General features: G+C 31.2%; 1 protein-coding gene across 1 annotated transcript in view; it reads right to left on the reverse strand.

The window, feature by feature from the left end:
• LOC118199389 (uncharacterized) overlaps positions 1-22,396 on the reverse strand; it is a 103,485-nt gene that overhangs the window by 71,996 nt on the left and 9,093 nt on the right. Inside the window, exons 2-3 of the mRNA XM_035371236.2 lie at positions 13,565-13,648; positions 9,316-9,420 (exon numbers count right to left, since the gene is read on the reverse strand). Coding sequence (XP_035227127.1) covers positions 9,316-9,420; positions 13,565-13,639 — 180 coding nt within the window. The 5' untranslated portion in view covers positions 13,640-13,648. The remainder of the gene's footprint in view (positions 1-9,315; positions 9,421-13,564; positions 13,649-22,396) is intronic.

A 22,396-nucleotide genomic window follows, 5' to 3' on the forward strand; every position in this document is an offset into this window, starting at 1 on the left:
GGTTTATGACTTCAACCATGCTTTAGCTACTTTTTAACATAAGCTTTAAGTCTATAATCTGAGATGGAACAATCCCCTTCATTAAGACTATATAAAATTCTCCATAAATTATGAATTCCTGGCACAAATAATGAATAACAACTGTTGCCTCCTACATGGCAATATAAGTTTTGTACAGCGCATTGTTTCTGCGCAATTTTTAGTTAGTTAAGATTCGAACTCCTAGCGCAGCATACATGTTTTGATCCCGTATGGTCGGGAATTTACCATTTTCGATTTAGATTTTTAGTTATGATACAGTCCACGAAATAAAATTGTTGTTGTAAAGTTGTCTTTAGTCTACCAGCGACCTCAAAACATTGGTCATCGTCGAGACGAAGATAATTAGAATAAAAAATGGCTAATGAAGACATAACTACGTTGAACAGAAAATGTGGTGGTATTAGAACACAAATAAGGAAATTAAAGTCGTCTGTCAGTGGAAAAAGTGATGATTTTGGTTTCGAACAAATAGAAGTATTGCAAGAAAAAGTGCACAAGTTAAATAAACAAATTGATGAACTTAGCTTGGATTATTACAAAGTGTGCAAAGATAAAGAAATATCAGACATTGAAGCTACTTTTGAAGAAATCGAGATGGATATTACCAGTGTTCAGGTAAGCCTGAAATGTCTTTATACTTCATTATGTAGAAAGAATGCAAGTAATGAGTAGGCAAATAATAGTATCCCAGAAACAAGAAGTAATTCATTGAATTATTGCCTGAAATAACATTACCTAAATTTTCTGGCAATTTCGAAGACTGGAATTTATTTAAAAACCAATTTTTAGCTTTAATTTCATCTAATAGACAATTAAAAGATTCTCAGAAATTGTTTTATTTACAATCTTGTTTAATTAATGATGCAAAGCAGCTACAAACAATAGATGATACATTTTCTTCCTTATTTAAGGCACTTGAAGAAAGATATGATAATAAGAGACTGGTTGTAAATTCTCATATCAATGAATTACTTTCTATTGAAAAAATAGTTCATGAAAATCCTAAAGATTTATGCTCATTAATTGATAAAGTTCAGAAACATTTAAGAGCATTAAAAGTTATGGAATTAAATATGGATAAATTAAGCGAGGCTTTGCTGATTAATATTATTCTTAATAAAATAGATAAAGAATCACGTAAGCAATTTGAAATGTCATTAAATAGTAATGATTTATGTGAATAGGATTCTTTCATGACATCTCTTCAAAAGCGATGCCAGATGTTAAAAAATATGCAAAACAAAACTGTATTTGCAAAAACAAAACAAAACATTCCTCCAAATAAAGTTGGATCGTTAGTGTCAAAAACGAATAATAATAATAAATTTATGTGTCCGGTTTGCAAAGATAATCACGCAATTTTTAAATGCGAAACATTTCTAGCATTAAATCCCATGGAACGATACGAAATGATTAAAAAGCTTTCTTTGTGCATTAATTGTTTACAATCGAATCATTAAGTAGCTTCCTGTCAGTCTAGACACTTTTGCTCGGTTTGCAAATTAAAACATAATTCACTTCTTCATCGGAATGACGGATCCATGTCATCTGCAACGAGTGGGGGGAAAGCAAAGTGAAACTACGCCCTCCCCAGAGAACCGCAAAAATGAGGCTGTTTTGAATAGCAATAAATCAACAGAAAAAGCGTTATTGTTATCGGCATGTCTTTTTTCGAAAAATAAAACTGTTCTCCTTTCAACTGCGATTGTTTGGGTTAGAAATATTTATGGCCAATTCGTTAAAGCAAGAACAGTTCTTGACTCAGGCTTAATATCAAATTTTGCTACATATGAATTCTGTGAGCATGCAAATTTAAAAAAGGAAAGAATAAATATTCCCATTTCTAGTTTAAATGGGAAAATTTCAAACATTAAATCTCGTACTTGTGCTTCTATTTTTAATGGAAATAATACATTCTCTGCTTCATTAAATTTTTTAGTTGTAAATAAAATCACAGATTTAGTACCTTCTACAAAATTAAATATTGAAGTCTCAATCAAGGAGAAATCATCATATACCAAAAGATATTTTATCAACAATTGCCAGACTTTATGATCCTTTAGGACTGATTGGTCCGGTAATCACAAAGCCAAGATATTTTTACAGAAATTATGGGTTCAAAAATTGAGTTGGGATGAACCACTTTTTGCAACTATTGCTCACGAATGGCAACAGATAGTTTCAAATTTACAGACTGTGGAAAACATAAAAATTAATCATTGCATCCTCTCCAATCATCCAAGCAAGATTTCACTCATTGGATATGCAGATGCTTTGGAAGCCGCTTATGGTGCAGTTGTCTACTTAATTTGTGTCGATGAAGATCACGGCTCGCCATCTCATCTACTAGCCAGCAAATCTCGTGTGGCTCCATTGAAAACTTTATCTATTCCAAGATTGGAACTTTGTGCATGTTTGTTATTGGCTCATCTGATTTTGAAAGTTAGCAACTCATTGAAGATGCATTTAGATGACATCATTCTGTGCACTGATTCAACGATAGCACTGTCATGGTTAAAGACTTCTCCTCATCTTTTGAAGACCTTTGTTGCAAATAGAGTCTCCAAAATCCAAAGACTAGTAGAGCCACGACACTGGAAGCACGTATCATCAGCAAATAATCCGGCAGATCTGATTTCTCGTGGTGCTTATCCTCATGAACTTGTGACATCTTCCTTGTGGTGGAATGGTCCTGAACAGAACGAACTTAGTGATGCTTCTTTATTTGAACTTGATAAAACTCTCATAGATTCTTCTGCTTATCAGGATGAACTTAAGAAACCTTTAGATGTTAATTTGAACTGCAATTTAAACTTGTTTTGGAATACGTTTTTTGAATTAACAAATAATTATGTTAAACTAATTAGAATTTTAAGTCTTATTTTCAGGTTTCTGTCCAATCTGAAAAGTCCAGTGAAGAAAACAGGCCCCATTAGTAGCACTAAACATCAAGATGCGGAAATGCACTTGATAAAAATGGTTCAGGTAATAGAATTTGCAGAGGAGATTAAATCACTTCAAGATCACAGAGTAATCAAAAGTCAGCCAAAAACTTTAAATCCATTTTTAGATGGAAAGGATATATTACGTGTGGGCGGTCACTTAACTCATGCCACAATTAATTACGATTCTAAACATCAAATTTTATTGCCAAAAAATCATAAGCTTACCAAGCTAATATTTATTCATTATTATTTGAAAAATTTTCATGCTGGTCCTCAAGCATTGTTACATTTTGTTAGGGAAAGGTTTTAGCCCATTGGTGGCAAGGACATAGCTAGAAAAACAGTTCATGAATGTGTAATTTGTTTTCGTCATAAACCTATCATTTCAGATCAATTAATGGCCGATTTAACCTCCTGAACGTGTAAATCCAAATCTAACCTTTCATAACACAGGGATAAATTTTGCAGGTCCTTTTCTAATCAAATATAGAAATCAAAGGAAAGGTAGTTTACATAAAGTTTATATAGCAATCTTTGTTTGCTTAGTTACAAAAGCGATTCATTTAGAAATAGTATTTGACTTAACATCTGAAGCCTTTATTGCATGTTTAAAATGATTTTTTTCGCATAGAGGTAAAAGCATGTCTGTTTAGTGACAGTGCAACTAATTTTGTAGGAGCTCACAAAGAGTTAAAGAAACTTGCTTCTTTAGTTACTGTCCCTGACGAAGTTTTGGGTAAGTATTTGGCATCTGAAAATATCTCTTGGAAATTTATTCCTCCTCGTGCCCCCAATTTTGGTGGAATTTGGGAGGCCGGAATCAAATCTTTCAAATTTCATCTTAAAAGAACTATTTCCGATGCAAAACTAACATATGAAGAATTTTTAACCGTAATTGATCAAATTGAAGGAATACTAAATTCGAGACCTCTTTCTCCTTTATCGTCTGAACCTTCAGATTACGAACCCTTGACGCCAGGTCACTTTTTAATAGGTAGACCCATAAACCCAATTGTAGAACCTCGAATTTTGGACTTGTCAGAAAGTAGATTGTCAAGATGGCAAAAATTAACTAAAATGGTACACATTATATGGAAATGATGGATAACTGACTATCTTAATCACTTGCAACAACGAAAGAAATGGTATTTTTCAAAGGACAATATAAAGAAAAATACAACGGTTATTATTAAAGATGAACATTTACCTCCATTTAAATGGTTACTAGGAAGAATTGATCAGACAATTCCTGGTAAAGATGGTAAGATATGAGTAGTAGTCATTAACACAAAGTTTGGTCCAATTAAAAGGCAAATATCAAAAATTTGTTTATTGCCTATTGAGGATAACTTCAAGGATTAAGTTTTATTGTTAATAAAATATACATTGTTCTTTATTATACTTATATTTTGGTAATTTTGATGAAAAATGCCAATATTTTTTACTGTTTGAAATGTTGATATACTTACCATAATTATTGAAAAAATTTGCAAATGTTCAAACTTTATAGAATTTTCTGAATTATTTCATTCTGTAAATGATTTACTAACTTTATATCTTTTGTTAATGCTTAAAAAAATGAATAGCTGAATTGTTATTGATATTGAATTGTATAATTAGATTTATTTTGCATATCATAGATATTGCAACGTGGGGCAGTATGTTGCCTCCTATGCGGCAATATAAGTTTTGTACAGCGCATTGTTTCTGCGCAACTTTAAAATTATGTACAGCGCATTATTTCTGCGCAATTTTTAATTAGTTAAGATTCGAACTCCTAGCGTAGCATACATGTTTTGATCCCGTATGGTCGGGAATTTATCATTTTCGATTTAGATTTTTAGTTATGATACAGTCCACGAAATAAAATTGTTGTTGTTGTTGTAAAGTTGTCTTTAGTCTACAGTCTAACCAGCGACCTCAAAACAACAAATAAATTCTATTTCTCATTACATTTAATAGAACTTTTAATAGAACTGTACCTTGAATAAATGCGTTTACAAAACAAACTGCTGGTTGCTTTGCCTTTTATGTAATATGCTCCACATAGTTCTGTTCAATAACTACGTAATCAATATGAATAAAGTTTTAAGGAAAAATAGAAACAAATTTAAATTCCTAATCCTAAAATGAGAGAAAATTAATGCTACAGTTGCAGTGCTAATAAATAACTAGAGAATTAGCAAAGAAAAAGGCAAAATAACCTAATTAAGTGTCATGTTATCAGGGCAATGAATAGAAATTTTTTTGATTATAAGACTGAGGAAAAGACCACATATTTTCTTCAATACTTCTAACGCTAAAAATATAGGCTATAATGTAATAGTATAAAGAAAAAGAAAATAGAAAATAACATCATATTTCACCATCTGATACAAACTTGTATGCAGTTAACAACAGAAGACGAATTTTTCTTTTAATTACAATTTATTCACACACATTTTTGTTAATTCAATTATATAAAAAGACGTATTAACCCTTTTGTCGTCCTCTCCTGTCTGCAAAAATTTCTCCCCAGCGGCCGTCTGTTTTTCGTAGCATGTAATGTTGTTTTCTCTGTACATCAAAACTTTCCATACAGAACTTTCGTAGTGGATGAATGTCAATGAATAATAAGTAAAATTATAAGGAAATAAAGCATAATGGAATAATAATATCTCTGCTTCTTTCTAACTGCAGTATAATTTGATAACATCTGTTCCATGCGGTCCACTCCTCCCATTTTGTTGTTGTAATTTTTTACAATTATTGTTTTTTTTACAGTTCTTTTCAGTGTTCCAACATTAATCATCGAGTTATTATGGACTATACTCATCAAACGTATCTAGCCACTCACTGTCTTGTGTCTTATATAAAATGGCACGGATATTCATAAAACCCGGGGCAAATTCAATTAGAAATAGAATACCTGATTAGTGCTATTAGAGTAAACAAAAATAAAACTCAAACAAGTAAACATTTAGAAAGCATTTTAAACGTTTAAAAGTTTTTAAATGTAGAATGAGGCTTATAGTGCGTTATGGCCGCCCTGCGAAAGTTTCCCTTGAACATGCTAGACGCGTTACGGACGACGAAGAGGTTAATAGAATATACAACTTCCATAATTAGAATATACATTTTCAAAACCTAAACTGAATATACAATTTGAAAAATCTGCTGAAATTTTCTAGCTTTAAATTTTAATTTAAATCACATAAAAGTTTTTATTTACTTTATGTTTTGTTTATACACATATAGTACAAAGTCCGTAACCCGATCATCAATTTAGATCTGGTAAGATAGCATGCAGAAATTATACAATTAAAAATATGAAACCGTAATTTATGAAATAAAGAGCAATTTTGATCTAAAGAGTATCAAAATTTACAAAAAAAAAAAAAAAAAAAAAAAAAAGCTTAATAGTTATTTTACTTTATTAAACATTTCTTTCAATGTAAGTTGTTTAAGTTGCTTTGTTTTTTGTGCTAATACTTTCTCTTTAATTCTATAAACAGACATAATTTCTTCTTCAGTTACAAAGTTACACTGTACAAGTCCTGTAATTGCTGTGTCAAGAATACCAATTAAATTGTCAATCGAAATTTTATCATTTCCAATAACCTCTCTGTCACTTTCTTCACTATCGGAAGCGCACATGGGTAAACGCTTTACGCGCATGCATGGCGGACGCGCACATTGAACACGCATGCGTAAGTTTGTGGCTTTAAGGTCCGGATTATAGATCATTCTGGATAATGGACGTCCGGATTACGGATTTTATACTGTATAAAACAAAACAAAATTTTAAAGAAGTATAAAATATCTCGTGAAATGTAGAAATTTGTGATCATATACAATTTATCTGCAGCTATAGTTAACATAAGAGTATTATTGCAAGTTAAAAAAAATTACGGCAATTGCCTTGCAAAAATAATCAGGCTAGCACATATTTTGCAAACAATTCTTTTCTACTTAATCAACATTGATACAAAGCATGAAAAATTATACTTTAATCAAACACTGAATGATGATGGTAGGAAGATTTAAATTCTGATTAGAATTATCAATAAATATTGTTCAGATGTGAACTTATTTCTGGTAATAAAGTACATAAAGGATTTAAATAATAATAAATTATGGTAATAAATTACATAACCACAGAAATTTACAGTTAATTAGAAAATTATCCGTCAGCTTATTTATTTACGACTCATTCTCGAAACATAATTTTGCAGTGTTTCACTTTTGAGTGCATTGCCATACGACTAAACATATGATATTTATCTTTCATATTTAATACTACTGATTAACTAAGCTACAAAAAAATGATGCGGTTCTTAATACTAATTTTTTAATTTTGCATACAATTGATTTTAATAAAAATGCATTAACTCATAATACATCTAATTAAAACTAATATTTTTATAGAATTACGTTATGTATTTTTTTCACTTTTCAAATATACAGAAGATGTAATGTTCACATGTTCATCGAAATGCATATTCATCTATTACTATGTTTTTCCATACCACTTGGGCCATCTCTATTGATAATTCCTACTGATAAACCATATTAACAGCCCTTCTGCGTGAATGTTAAAATCTAAACCCTTTCAGACATTTTAAAATTTATTTGTTTATTTTACTACATGTTGCAAGAACTGAAAATAAAAAATTTTAAAATTCATACCAGTTTCTAATATAAATTTTAATTTAGAAAAATTTAATTTATGAGCACAAATATAACAATTTTCGGTACTTACGGAAAATTCCATCGACCATTTTTGCCTATTATATAAAAGATGCCAAACTACATGATTGTTCACCAAAAATGGAAAAATCTTCTACAAACACACTGGGTTTGCAAAAACCTTGATTACACATGTTAGTTATTATTCTTAAGTAAAGATTCCTTTTTTCCCCTCTATCACACATTTTCGAAAAAAAAAAAATATTATTAAAATTTGGAACCTGTCTACTACAGAAGAGCACTTATTAAATAGAAAAGCACTTATGTAAAAACACTTAATGTAAAAACTCTTAACAGACTTTGAACGCGGAATGGTAGTTGGAGCTAGACGCATGGGTCATTCCATTTCGGATATCGTTAGGGAATTCAACATTCCGAGATCCACAGTGTGAAGAGTGTGCCGAGAGTATCTAATTTCAGGCATAACATCCCACCATGGACAGCGCAGTGGCCGACCACCTGCACTTAACGACCGAGACCAGCGACGTCTGCGTAAAGTTGTCAATGTTCACAGACAAGCAACATCATTGATTCCACATTGATTTCTGCGTCAAATACCCGCAGAAATCAATGTGGGACGTACGAGGGACATGTCCGATAGGGCAGTGCGGCGAAATTTGTCTTCCTTGGGCAATGCCAGCAGAAGACCGACTCCAGTGCCTTTACTGACAGCACGACATCGCCTGCAGCGACTCTCGTGGGCTCGTGAGCATATCGGTTGGTCCCTAAACAAATGGAAAACCGTGGCTTGGTCAGATGAGTCATGATTTCAGTTGGTAATAGCTGATGGTAGGGTTCGAGTGTGGCGCAGACCCCACGAAACCATGGACCCAAGTTGTCAACAAGGCACTGTTCAAGCTGGTGGTGGTTCCATAATGGTCTGGGCTGTTTTTACATGGCATTTGATCCTCTGGTGTAACTGAACTGATCATTGACTGGAAATGGATACCTTCAGCTACTTGGAGATCACTTACAGCCATTCATGGACTTTATGTACTCAAACAACGATGGGATTTTTATGGATGACAATGCGCCATGTCACCGGGCCACAATTGTTCACGATTGGTTAGAAGAACATTCTGGACGATTCCAGCGAATGATCTGGCCACCTAGATCGCCCAACATGAATCCCATTAAACATTTATGGGACATCATCGAGAGGTCAGTTCGTGCCCAAAACCCTGCACCGTCAAACACTTTCACAATTATGGACGTCTATAGAGGCAGCATGGCTCAATACTCCTGCAGGGGACTTCCAACGACTTGTTGAGTCCATGCCACGTCGAGTTGCTGCACTTCGCTGAGCAAAAGGAGGACCGACAAAATATTAAGAGGTATCCCATGACTTTTGTCACTTCAGTGTATATTTTCTTAATAAAAAGTAATGGAATTTTTTAATGAAAAATTAAATATAAATAAATGATAATATAATAAATTTGAAAGAAAAATAAGAATAAAATGTTTTTTTCTTGTATTTAGAATTTTTTTTTTTTTTTTTTTTTTTTTTTGATTTGGTGCGATTGGCGCCGTCTCTCGTGGTCGATGGGATTTTCCGTAAGTACCCAATCTTCTTATGGAATATGAAAATGACACTGCTTACATCATCAAAATGACCAATATCATCAGGACTATATTGAATTGGGTCTTCAAAATCATTTGCAAATGTTTCACTCAAGTGTTCAATTTCCTTAATGATGCCAGTTTCCTAAATATAAAAAAAGAAATCACATCATTATGATTTTAACCACTAAAAAATATTATTAAATGTGCTATATTAAATGTGCATACATAAAAAAATATTAGATTAAAATTGGTTACCATTTTAATTATCAAATTTAAGTTACAATACTTTAATTCTACAATTTAGTGTGAAATTTGGGCCTGTTTAAGAGAGATGAATTTCTTTATGTTTGGTCTTATTTCACTTAAATTTAACCATAAATTTAAAGGATCCAATTTAAATTTTGTTCTGTATTTCTTTTTCAAATAAAACGTAAAAGAAAATACTTGTTCACACAAATAGTTTGTGAAAAGAGGCAATAAAAATGTAACAACTTTATTTGAAACTCCTTTAAATTCTTTTTTTCAGTTCAGCCAAAAGTTAACAGGTGTGTTATTTTTGAAATCTTCAGTTAGAGTTTGATCACAGAAAATCTCTATCAATTGTTCTTTTTCTTTATGAGATTTTTGAATTTAATATTTACAAATACTTTGTGTAACACGTATTTATCTCTTGCATACCACTGGTTGAGATTCGCTGACTTATATTATGGATGATAAACTGAATAAGCATGAAACAGTTAAATCTATTGTATTGCAAGAATTTGAGCCAATTCCTCAATTATGCCTTGATCATTTTAGAAGAAGAAATTCGCAACTTAATGAAACGTATATAAAATTTGTGTCTCATTTGGTAACAAGTTGGGACCATTATTTAAAACTAAGAATAGAGTCAAACTTATAAAATGTAAATGAACTAGTTATAACAGATAAACTGCTTCACATTCTGGAAGAAGATATTGCTTCACCCATTTCTGTATGACACCATGACAAATAATTTAGACCCATTGAGTTTGCTATGGAAGTTGATTTATGGTACATATTTTGTGGCAAAAAATGGACAGAAAATTCAAGCAACTAAAAGACCATCTTGGGCAAAAAATATCAAATGTATTCTTGTCAGATGTCAAAAGTTTAAAGCATATTTTTCAAATATTGCTAATCACCTCTTGCATAAATGCCCTGTTACAAATGATTGTCTGTTAATGATCATAATGAGTGAGTAAAAACTAATAATTATTGTTTCAATTGCCTAGGAAAACACCAAATGCCAATTTGTAAATCAAAATGCTTGCATAGTCTTTGCAAGCATAGGCACCACGTAACCTTGCATTTTCAGAGTGAATAAAAAAAAAAATGTGTACAGAGTATAAATGTAACTCTTCTTATGCCAGCATTCTTTTCCCTACAGCTGCAGACTTTTACTGCCACAGCAAATAAACAAGAAAATCAAAAGTATTTTGAGGTTACAAGTTAAAAAATTTTTGAAGACAGTATTGCATAGCACTTGTTTGTATTTTAAACGATGCTAAGGGAAATAAATTTTCTGTTTAGGATCTCCTTAAACTTGCTACTAATTCTAATTCTTTGAGTAAGAGATGCGCAAATAAACATAATTTATGAGAAAAAAATAAAATATTGCAGTGTCAGGTTTGAATATGTTGTCACCTGCTACAATTGCCAGAGAGTTGAATAATTTTAAATTAAATGTAGAATTTGTAGTTGTTTCAAGAATAAAAGAACTGACTCATGATATTTCGTTTTCCAAATAAATAACCTTAAGTTAGCAGATATAGACTTTAATATTAGGTCCTACTGTTTTACTGTTAGGAGATGAAAATTTCTACGAGATTTTAAAACCAGGACAAATTTATCTATCTAATACTAACTTAGAACTTAAGTTTGTGGTAAGTGGTAGTATGCTAGGAACAAGACACTGTAGGATTGTTAATTTTTTTTTTTTTTTTAATCCAATGGTGGACATTTCCCTACTCAGCAGTGGCCACTCCTAAGACCAGAAGTGGTGGCCATTTTATTGTGGAAGAACCTAAAAAGTGGCAACCGTTGCCTCCTATGTAGCGACAGACAGTCACAACCATGCCTTCTATGGAATTCGAACCCAAGCCCTTAGGTACTGCAAAAGGCTCCCCTAACCAATATACTGTCAGGGCGGTACGAGATTATTAATAACTGTACTCGGTAAAAAAATATTTCAGGGTGCCCCTTGGCAAAAATTGGCAACTGGCCAGCAAGGCATAATTTCAAGATGGCTGCTACCCAAATTCATAAAATTGGATTACTTAGAGGAGAACGCATGTTAAGAAATAGTAATTTTCCTTATGAGAAAATTTTCACATTATTTTGCCTTCTAAACATAAAATAACAGAGTTAACAATTTATTACTATCCTTTTAAATACCTACATGTAGGTCCTCAATCCTTATTATATCATGAGATAAAAATTTTGGAACTTACATCGCAGAAGCTTTTGTAAGAAAATATACACACTTGTTCAGTTTCAAGGTGAAATCAGTAATGTTAAATCAAGCTATGAATGATTTACTCAGTGAAAGAGTATTAAAAATTTCAATTTTAATATAATTGGAAGGGACTTTTCTGGTCCTTTCTCTACCAGATCAGTGAAATGTGGTTTTTCAAAAAAATTTATGCACATATATTTATTTGTTTTGCAACTAAAGCCATTCATCTAGAAAGTGCTATTGATTTAATGTTTACCTTTATTGAAACATTAACGATTCAACTTAAGAAGAGGAAAATCTACTAAGTTTTTAACTTATAATGCCTCCCAAAAAATTGTTGTGCTAGTAGTGAAATTAAAAAATTGCACAATTTAGTAATCAAACCAGATAATGCTTTATGCTTTTTCTGTTTAGGATCTCCTTAAGTATCTGAAGTATATTTAGTGTCTGAAGAAATAGAATGCAGAATGAATTTCTGCCCCCAAGAGGACTTAACTTTGGGTGTCAGGTGTCAAAGCTTTTAAATATAACTTGCAGCCTAACTAGGATAGTGGTTAGTGACACTTACTGCCATACCGAAAGGCCCGGATTTGAGTCCCGGAGAAAATATGAATGTTTGTAAAAGTATAGTGTCTGTGTAGCATGGAGGCACTAAATATGTGGCGAGCTGAAAGTTCTCTTGGGTAGGAGACCCTCGGACCCATCCCCCTGGGTGCTTTCCATCAAAATTGAGGGTGCAACTGAGCAAAATCATACTGTAAAGCACTCAATGTTCTTGCCAATGACAAGCACTATCTTGCACTCCTTGCCACAAAAAATTTCGTGGGCTTGTGCTGATGCTACTATCAGACAAGTGAGATAAGTCACAACAAATATTACCTGAAAAGAGTTGTTGGCAATTTGAAATTAACACATCAGGAATTTAACTGCAAAATTATTCAAACTGAGGGAATGTTAAACTCCTGTTCTTTTTACCAGTTGTGAAATCAGGCCTTCACTATCCTAGACTATTTATGATTGGTGAGCCACGTTGCAAAGATCCTATTTTCCTCTTTTGCTACTTTATAAGCTTTTTTTGTTTATTCATCTTATTATTATTAAAATAATAATATCCATTTTCCTTCTCTCTCCCAAGCAATGTTGGCTCCCCCTTTCATTTTCCTCCTTTTATGCATTTTCTTAATTCCAGTCATTCATTACTCTTCTGATGTGGAGGTGAATGGTTATTAACCATGGCCACTCTGAAAATTGCAATCCTTGGCCTTGGGCAATAACATGCAAATTTAGGTAAGAGGCAATTGCGGAAGGAGCTTGCTCTTACTTGGTCATATCAAAAGTAAAACTCTGTTGACCTAAGGTCTTGAATCCCCTTGGCCAAGAAGTGTACCATTTAAGAGGTCACTCGAGGGCAGGAGAGACAATGCTAAAAAAAGAGGACGGCAAAGAGGACTAAACTCAGAATAATAAAAATGAAGACATGCTGATTTCAACAAATCTGTGAATAACTTTCATATTTACTTTATTTAAGCTATATTTTTTACATGAATAGTATGATAGTTAATATAATAATGAACAGTATAAATTCAAATAGTGTTCAGTGAAATAGTGTTCAGTTTTAGTGGGTGCATAGAGACTTTTGTGATTGTGTGTACTTTCACTTTAATATTACAGTTAATTTTTAACTATATATTTGAAATAATATTGTTTTTGAAAGAAAACAACATACAAATAATCACAAATGTAAATTAATCTTTTAAAATTTAAATCTAAGACATTTAAATTTTTTATCTCATTCCAGTTTCATACTTACATTTACAAAATTGGCATAGCCTAATTCTGGTATCAAATTTTCACTGCTCATGCTGGAATCATTTACATGCCCCATTATAAAATCCTAGGAGAGGGAAAAAGTCTTAAGTAAGTTCATCTTCACTACACATACACACACACACACACACACAAAGAAAAAAAAAGGATGGATAAAATAATTGCATAAATAATTAAATACTGTATTAGCCCAAATAAAAGATATCAGTGATATCCTTGCATTTGAGAAAAGTAGTTTGCAGATTGGCTGGCCTTTTCATATATGAGACTGATACACTGAAGTCATTTCATAAGAAAGGCAACAAAATATACAAATAGCAGACAAAATAAGTAAATACTAGTGGAATTTGCCAGCAATGGAAGAACTGCAACTACAAAATCGCTAAAGCGAATAATAATGAGGTGTGTTTTTTACAGTGAGTGCAGAAAAGTTTTTTCTTTTTTTTATTCATACAATAGGTATTATGATCTAAAAATGCCTCCCTGATAATAACTGTAAGCATAAATTCAACAATAAGTAATTAAATGTGTATATTAAAATATACTTTAATATTTACATATAAAATTTACATGAAAATAAATGCATGTTTTAAAAAACCATTTACAAAATCAAAACTATCCATTATCTTGCTGTGTAAAAAAGGTTATTTGTACATTATACATAATATTGAATATTTTCATAAACATATTTAAATTATAACCTCATAGGATATTATCTTAAAGTAAATAATGGTTTCCAGTCTCTTTGACACTAATTCGATCGAAGTTTCTCCTATGGACTCCCATTCTTATTTAATACAGCAGTTAGTTATCAAGTCATTTTTATTAGAAATGTGCCTAGATCTAACGTTTCATCAAGAATTTCCCATAAATTCTCAATGTGATTAAGGTCGGATGACTATGGAGGAAATTTCATAAACTTTGGGGTGCTATATAATATCCAGGACCATGTATTTAGGGCTGTATGCTTGGGGTCATTTTTATGCATGAAAACATATTCATTGTCCAAATGCATTTTTACACAGCAGACTGTATTTTTCAAAATATCAATGTATAGCAGATGGTTCATAATGCCATTAATGATGACTAAATTAACGACCCTGGGATCACATATACAACCCTAAATCAACATGCCTCTACCTCAATGTTTCACTCTTAGTAAACTCCTTGGACACATTTCTGCATTTTGTTTCCTCCACACCATTCGGCTCTCGTCGGATCCAAAAATATTGAATTTACTTTTATCTAAAAAAATAATGTTCTTCCAGAACTCTGGGCTTTCATTCACATATTTTTTGGGGAAGGGTAATTTTAACTTCCGGCTGTTCTCAAAAAAAAGTTTCATCTCTCAACACAGCCATGGAAACTTTGTTTTCTGCATGTATTTCAAATTGTACTTATGGATACTGCTCTTCCCATGTTTCTAAATTCAGCTGTAAGCTTAGGAATACTTACTTTCAGATCTTTCTTCAAGGAACGTGCCAGAAATCGCTTGTCAATGGATGTAAGTAGATATGGTCGTCCTGAACGAGCACTATTCTACAAGTCATAAACTTTTGAATAATCGACTGCACAGTTTAACATGGTCTGTCGACTATAACTGAAATTTAAGTGTATGATTTATTATAATTAGCTTTTTTGAAATACTCATTCCTTTACCTCTACAGCCCATATTAAAATTTTATGACATTTCATATTTCTTATCACATATAAAGTTACACCTGGTCATTTTTTACCTACAAGATAAATTACATCAGTTATCAACAAAAAGAAACTGACTATACCAATTAGAATGCTACCAAAATTTTGCATTTGTTTGAATGTACAAATACTTTTTATGCACCATTAAATCCCCAATTTGGTAAAAGTATAGTTTAGGGTACCCCTTGGCGAAACTTGGCGGTACATGGATACCGATTTTGTGCAATTCTTTGACTAGTTATTTTGGCTTGCGAAGCGGCGATTTTTGCAAACTCTATACACACTCTATACACTCTGTACACATCGACTTATTTTCACTTACCCCCCTCCCCCCGAATTGCACAAAAGTGGCATTGCGCACTCCTTTGACTTTATCCATGTACACGTCGACCTATTTTCACTTAAAAAAAAAATCCCAGAATTGCACAAACTTGCATTGCGCACTCCCTTTACTTTGTCCATGTATACATCAATATATTTTCACCTAAAAAGTCAAAGGAGCACCAAAGTCTACAATATAGGCAAACAAAAAATACATTTTAAATCAAACAATAAAATAACATAAAAAAGGAAAAACAATTATTCACTTACCATGATTTTCGAGTTCGTTTCGTACACCGAGAGCCACGTAAAAATCAAAATATCAAACATACTCAAATGACGTTTTTCAAACCAGGTACTCTTTCTGATCGAACGCTTCACATAGTGACCATCTGAACCTTTCTTCCTACAAACCCATCTAATGGTTTTAACACACACCACAAAAATGCTTACTAAACATCCCATGATTCAAAATTTCCCAGAATCATGTGCCCGATTACATCACAATAGGGTTTCCATACCATTCAACTACTCAGACTACCATAAATGAAACAACAACTTGGCGATAAATCAAACAACTTCATCATAATACAAGGGGTACCTTAAAGTCTACTCTACCTCCCTCCCCCCAATTTTCAGTTTCTGTTTTTTTTGGGGGGGGGGGGCACTCTTATTTGGTAAAAGATTTTTTTTATTAGTTATTGCCTTTTGAAGAAGTTTCAATAGAATTAGCATGCCAAAACAAGTTTCTTTTGTGAAACCACTCTTGAATGAATAATTGGTACACTCACTGTAACTGGCACTACTTGATAACAGTCAAATGGCTTGGTCCAGTGTCTGCTAATGGAAGGTTCAACACAAAGCTTTAATAATATGCTGACATGATGGGCATAATTTTTCAGGATGTTTTGTTAGAGGGAAATACATTATACTAGTCTGATAATAAAATAAAAAGTAATTTCCAAATAAATATACATGTTCAAAAATAGAAATATATAGCAAATTTTTCTATAAAAATATGTTTCTTTCATGTTAAAAAACAATTATAGTTTTCTTCAATTTCTCCAGTTTTGATATGAATATACTGCATATGGGATCAATTCTAATACATGCACACACATTCAGTTTTTAAGTTTTTGCTACTACTTGTACCCATTACATCAAACGAAACTCATATTAAGTTACATAGGAAATCTCTAATTATTTCTCTAATAAAGACATCTTAAATCGTGCATTTTCAACTCCATAAAAATCACATTTTCCAGTTGCACAAAACTGTCACAGATTTTATTAAAATTGTTTAGTTCTACAAAATATTATACAATGCACGGTTTACATTTCTGATTGTTTCATATTTTCTTTCTTTTCAGGTACAGAGAGTTGAAAAATCATTAAAATTACTCTGAATTATATTATTCTTAAAATTCCCTTCATATGTGTATTTTTATAATGCTATAGATGAGCTTACAGGACTAAAGAAACTTTATTTTGCAATTTAAAAAAAAATCACACAGAAAATGGTTAGTGTTCAGCCCATTTATGATCTGGACTATAATGTACATAAATTTAAAATTCATTAATTATTCTAATAAAATTCAGCACTTTTGCACTCACATTCTACTAAGATTTTACGCTTACTGAACAGTTGTTAATCACATTATAGTACAAAACACACGATCAAATTTTAATTTTATTCTTGTGACTGAGTTTTTTCTTTCTATGTAGAAAGATTAACCTGTTGATATTTATACAGATATGCACTAACCATTATATTAATAAATGAAATTTTCCAAATTTTATATTGATAATATGAAATATTTAAGCATTAAATGACTACATTATTGCCGTTTTAAGTAAAATTAAACATAATAAATAAATAGAATATCTGTAAGAGAAGAAAAATACGAACACATCTTTACTTTAGATCACTTAAGTGACTTCTTACGCCATAATAAAATACACGATAACTAGGGATAATAAATCTACGAATTACATTCTGTAAAAGAGATTTCTCATATATGTTAGCCTGAATCCTAAAAAATTCACTATTCTACACCCTATATTAGTCCAGCTTTATAAATACTAAACGATTTGTGGAGAAATTATTCGTATATACATGCAGTGACCTTAAAACTTTAAAAGAGCAACTCGGTCGCACTACTGACCTTTGATAACCATATGTTTACACTAAAGATGTTCAATATTCCACTGGCAAAGAAACATTTCAAATTCAAATTATAAATATTTATACAATAACTCCAAACTGCTTGTCAGATAAAGGAAATAAACAAATCGTAGTAGTTAAACACTGCTCATCCACGTGGTTTCTCAGGGTGCTTCCTGTTCAGAAACTTAGTTAACCCTAATACACAAACATGCATAAAAACAGTGTTATTTTATAATCATACTACCTATATATTATAAAATATGCATAATTTCTTTTTCCAAAACCTAGGAAAAGTCATCCACGAAGAAAAATAAGCAATGATAAAATTTTCTGGAACGTAGCACCTCCACTACCGGCTTTAACATTGCGTCCCAGGAAATTTACTCGTGTTTACAATTTGACGTCACACACTCACGAACGGGGTTCGTATGAAAGTCAAAAAATTTATAGGTGGCAGCACTGAATACAGAAAATTCGTCTGCTTCTGTACTAGGTCTACGCTACTTTGGACGAAATGTTGATAATATCTCGAATTTTATAATAATAAAATTATTAATATTATTTTTGAATACTAAGAAATGAAATACTGAAAGCCTTTTTATAAAAAAAATATTTTATCGAACTCAATACTAGAAAAGAAAAATGAATAAATAATAAAAGAACATTTAAAAATAACTTTGGATCCCAGTCGAACAGAACTCTTAAAGATTGATTTAAAATTAAAACTAAAAATAAATAAATAAATAAATAAAATAATAATAATAATAATAATAATAACTTCAGAAATGTAAAAGTAAAACCCCATAAATTGGATGTGGGTGTGGGGTGGGAGAATTCCGAAAGGCCTCAGATTTTAACAGTCACCCAAAAGAGCACTGTAATACAGTTTGCCAGTACCAGATTATCAACAGAGATGGCCCAGACGGAATAGCGAAACATTTTATAGGATTCTAGATGAATATGCATTTAGTTTAATGTGAGAAAGCTTTACATCTTCTGCATATTTAAAAATTCTTAATATGTAACGTAATTCTATAAAAATATTTAATGTCTTTAATTAGATATATCATGAATTAAATGCATTTTTATTTGAATCAATCAGAATAAAAAAAATTTAAAAATATTCTTAAGAAATGCTTTTGTTGCTTTTAAATAACTTATAGTTTGTTAATAAAAACTAGATAAATTAAATTTGAAAGATCTTACATTTTGCCAAATGGCAACAGCTTCAAATAAAAAGTGAGAAAACAAAAAAATTCTGTTTCCATAACAATAGCCTTTTTGGACTAAAAAGATTATTTGCCCGATGATGTCGGAGACATCTTTTTTTAAATAAAATAATGTTAAAAATGTTTTAAAAATTATCAGGAAATTTTGGAAATGTTCAAAAAGTGATCGGGTATTAATAATTCAATGCATTTTAATTTAATTTATATTAACTAGATAGAATTCGAAGAAAAGAAAAATATAGATTTAAATTATCAGACGTCTTACCTTTCCGAAATGTGTACTGTTTTTAGTTCGCATATTTGACATCTTGGCAAAATAGAAAGCATTGTTACTTAACAGAAACATTAATTGTTAGACTCATGCCATATGATCCACCGGCCATATGATCACTCATGCCATATGATCATTGCACGGCTACGTCGTGAATAATTTTTTAAAATTAAATAGGCCCACACGACTCCACGAGATGTTAGTTTATAATGTAATAGATATTAGATATTACAGCATGCCTCTATCTGAAATTATTATTATTACACTATCTGAAATTATTATTTTAAGTATATCATTTTTATATTCTATATCTTAAACTTCTGGAAGATTAAGTTTTAAATTAGAAGACCTCTCATTATTATTATTAGCTTAAAATTCTTTCAGATGTTAGAATAAATTTTGCACACAAAGATAAGATTGAAACTTTTTTTTATTTTTATATTTTACAAATTAAAAAAAAAAAAAAAAAAAAACATATTTAAAACTGTGATCGTAAATTCCTCGATAGGGTCAGCTAAAATCTGAAGTTTTCAGATCGCATTTCTCGTTGTTGTACTTTGTTTTATTAAGTTGAGATGTGCGTTTATTTCTCTTAACTCGCTATTTAACTTTCTTATCATTTTTTATTTACTTGCTTTCTTAATCATCAACAAATTGAATGAATTCAAAAGATAAAATGAAGATTTTATAATTTGCCGAATGGCAACATTCTGAGAGTTCGCTACAGGACAGGCAATGGCAACAAATACAATGCTTTCAAACCACGTAATTTCTTAGCAATAGCATATTGATTAAATTTGAAAGAAAAAAAAAATCTGAAATGTTTCAGATTTTAAATTACGTCCAAAGGGGCGTTTTTTTAACGTTTTGAGTGTTACCTTTATTTATTAAATATCATGTTCTTTGCACTTAAACCATAAAATTCAGTTCAAGAGCAATATCGCAAAATAATGTTAAATTAAGCATATCTTTAGAATTTCCGATATACACAGTCTCGCGAGCTGGAGATAAAAGTTTTTTTTTTTTTTTTCTATATAACGTTGCCATTTCTCGCTTTTAAAGCATTGAGTTTGTAAATCAAAAATTCGTTAAAGTTTTACAAAATATAAAATCTATAATAAAACAAATTCCAAATTTGGGATTTCAGATGCCCATATTCGCAGTAGGATTTCGTCATTCAAAATTCGATGGCTCTATGTACCATTGTTTTATCACAATGCGAGAAATAGACAATCATTTATGCAGATTTTTCATTATTTAATTTCTTCAAATATAATGCAGGACTCTAACATTTTGTGGCAACAGTTTGAAAAGTGAACCGACGTTTATGAGTCCGACGCAAAATCGCAAAACGAAAACAATAGTCCTTCAGGGACAAAGCCCCTTTAGACTAATAAGGATATTAGATATTGATCGACGGAAGCACTCTGGGAATCTGATATAGGCGAGGACGTGTGGAAAATAAATTATCTTATGTGGCAACATATGCAAAGGGGTTGTTTCTACATTCTTTCTTTTCTTTTTGTTTGTGAATTTATGATGCACAATCGTGCCAACGGAATATTATTCTGCCAGGAGAGAATTTTATATGTTAAATTAAAAACCAAACAGGAATTGGAAATTATTTATAATTTATCAGAGAATTATGAGCCAAGTAAAACTGACCAGTGTTTCAGCTAAAATAAAGACAACGCCAGTTTTCGTTGATTTCCTTGCGATCAATAGATAATTGGTTTTGGATTAAGTTTTTGCTGCATGAGTAATTTGCGGCATCAATTGGCAAAAAAAAAAAAAAAAAAAAAAAAAAAAAAAATGCTAAAACTTCTGAGATATTAGACACTTGATTTTCAGGGCATTTTACTACGATGAAACCTAATATTTTAGCATTCTAAAGTATGTACTTTGTATGTGATCACATTCAAACTAAAGCAATTTATTAGCTAGAACTCGGCAAATACACTCGGCCGATGGATGATATTCCTTATGTTGTTTTTGTACATTTTCGTTTAGATATAATTAGTATATCTGTTAATATATGAGTAAAAAAGGAAATTGCACCTTCCAATCGCAACCGGTAAAATAAGCACAACTATGCCTGAATGGTTAAAAACAATGTAAGAAATGGATGCTTCGATTTAAAAAAAAAAGTGTTCATTGAAATTAATGAATGATGCTTTTAATGATCCCTGCTAAATTTGAAGATCTGTTTTCAACATTTTAATAAAGTTTTTATTAAGCCTAATTACAGGAACATTTGAGTATATTTTAAAATGATTATTACAAGAATAAATGATTTTTTAATCGTGGTCTGGATTCAATTTAGTTAATACTGGATTTACCTTTATCATTTTAATTTATGGGCAAATCATACTCATATAAATATCACAAACGATAATCACATCTAAGTATCCAAATAGTATCTCCTGCTGAAATTAATATCGAAATGCTATTTACATAATGCAAAATAAAAACAATAACATTAAAAAAAGCCTGTCAAAAATGGCAGCATGTCAAGTCCCTGTCAAATATAGCAAAATTAGTGCCTGTTAAAAAATATATAAGTTCCTGTCAAAAATGGCAGGATTCAGTTCCTATCAAGTTTTAAGGTTTCATGTAATTTAAATCTTTTTCATTTCAATCCTCATTTTAAGGAAGATTTAGAACTAATAAATAATAAAAAATAAATTAATTAATTAAATTTTAAAAAATCCGAAAGCTTTCAGATTTTATATTACTTGTCAAAGGTGCGTTTTTTGTGTGCTACCTTTATTTATTAAATATCATGCTATTCGCACTTAAACCATGAAATTCAATTCAACTTCAACATCACAAAATAGTTAAAAAGAGCATATCTTTATAATTTCCGGTATACAGGCTCGCGAGCTGGAGATAATTTTTTTTTTTTTTTTTTCCCGTACAATGTTGTTGTCATTGTTCACTTTGAAATCATTGAGTTTGTTAATCAAAAATTCATTAAAGTTTTACAAAAGACAAAGTAGCTAACAAAACAAATTCCAAATGCCTATAATCGAGTGGAGGATACGTTATTCAGAATGTGATGTCTCTAGGTACCGTTGTTTTATCACAATGCGAGAAACATACATACATTTATGCAGAAGCTTCATT

Source organism: Stegodyphus dumicola, chromosome 3 (assembly GCF_044657685.1).
Source record: "Stegodyphus dumicola isolate Sdum_Otavi_A_Nest chromosome 3, ASM4465768v1".
In the NCBI taxonomy this organism is placed as follows: domain Eukaryota; kingdom Metazoa; phylum Arthropoda; class Arachnida; order Araneae; family Eresidae; genus Stegodyphus; species Stegodyphus dumicola.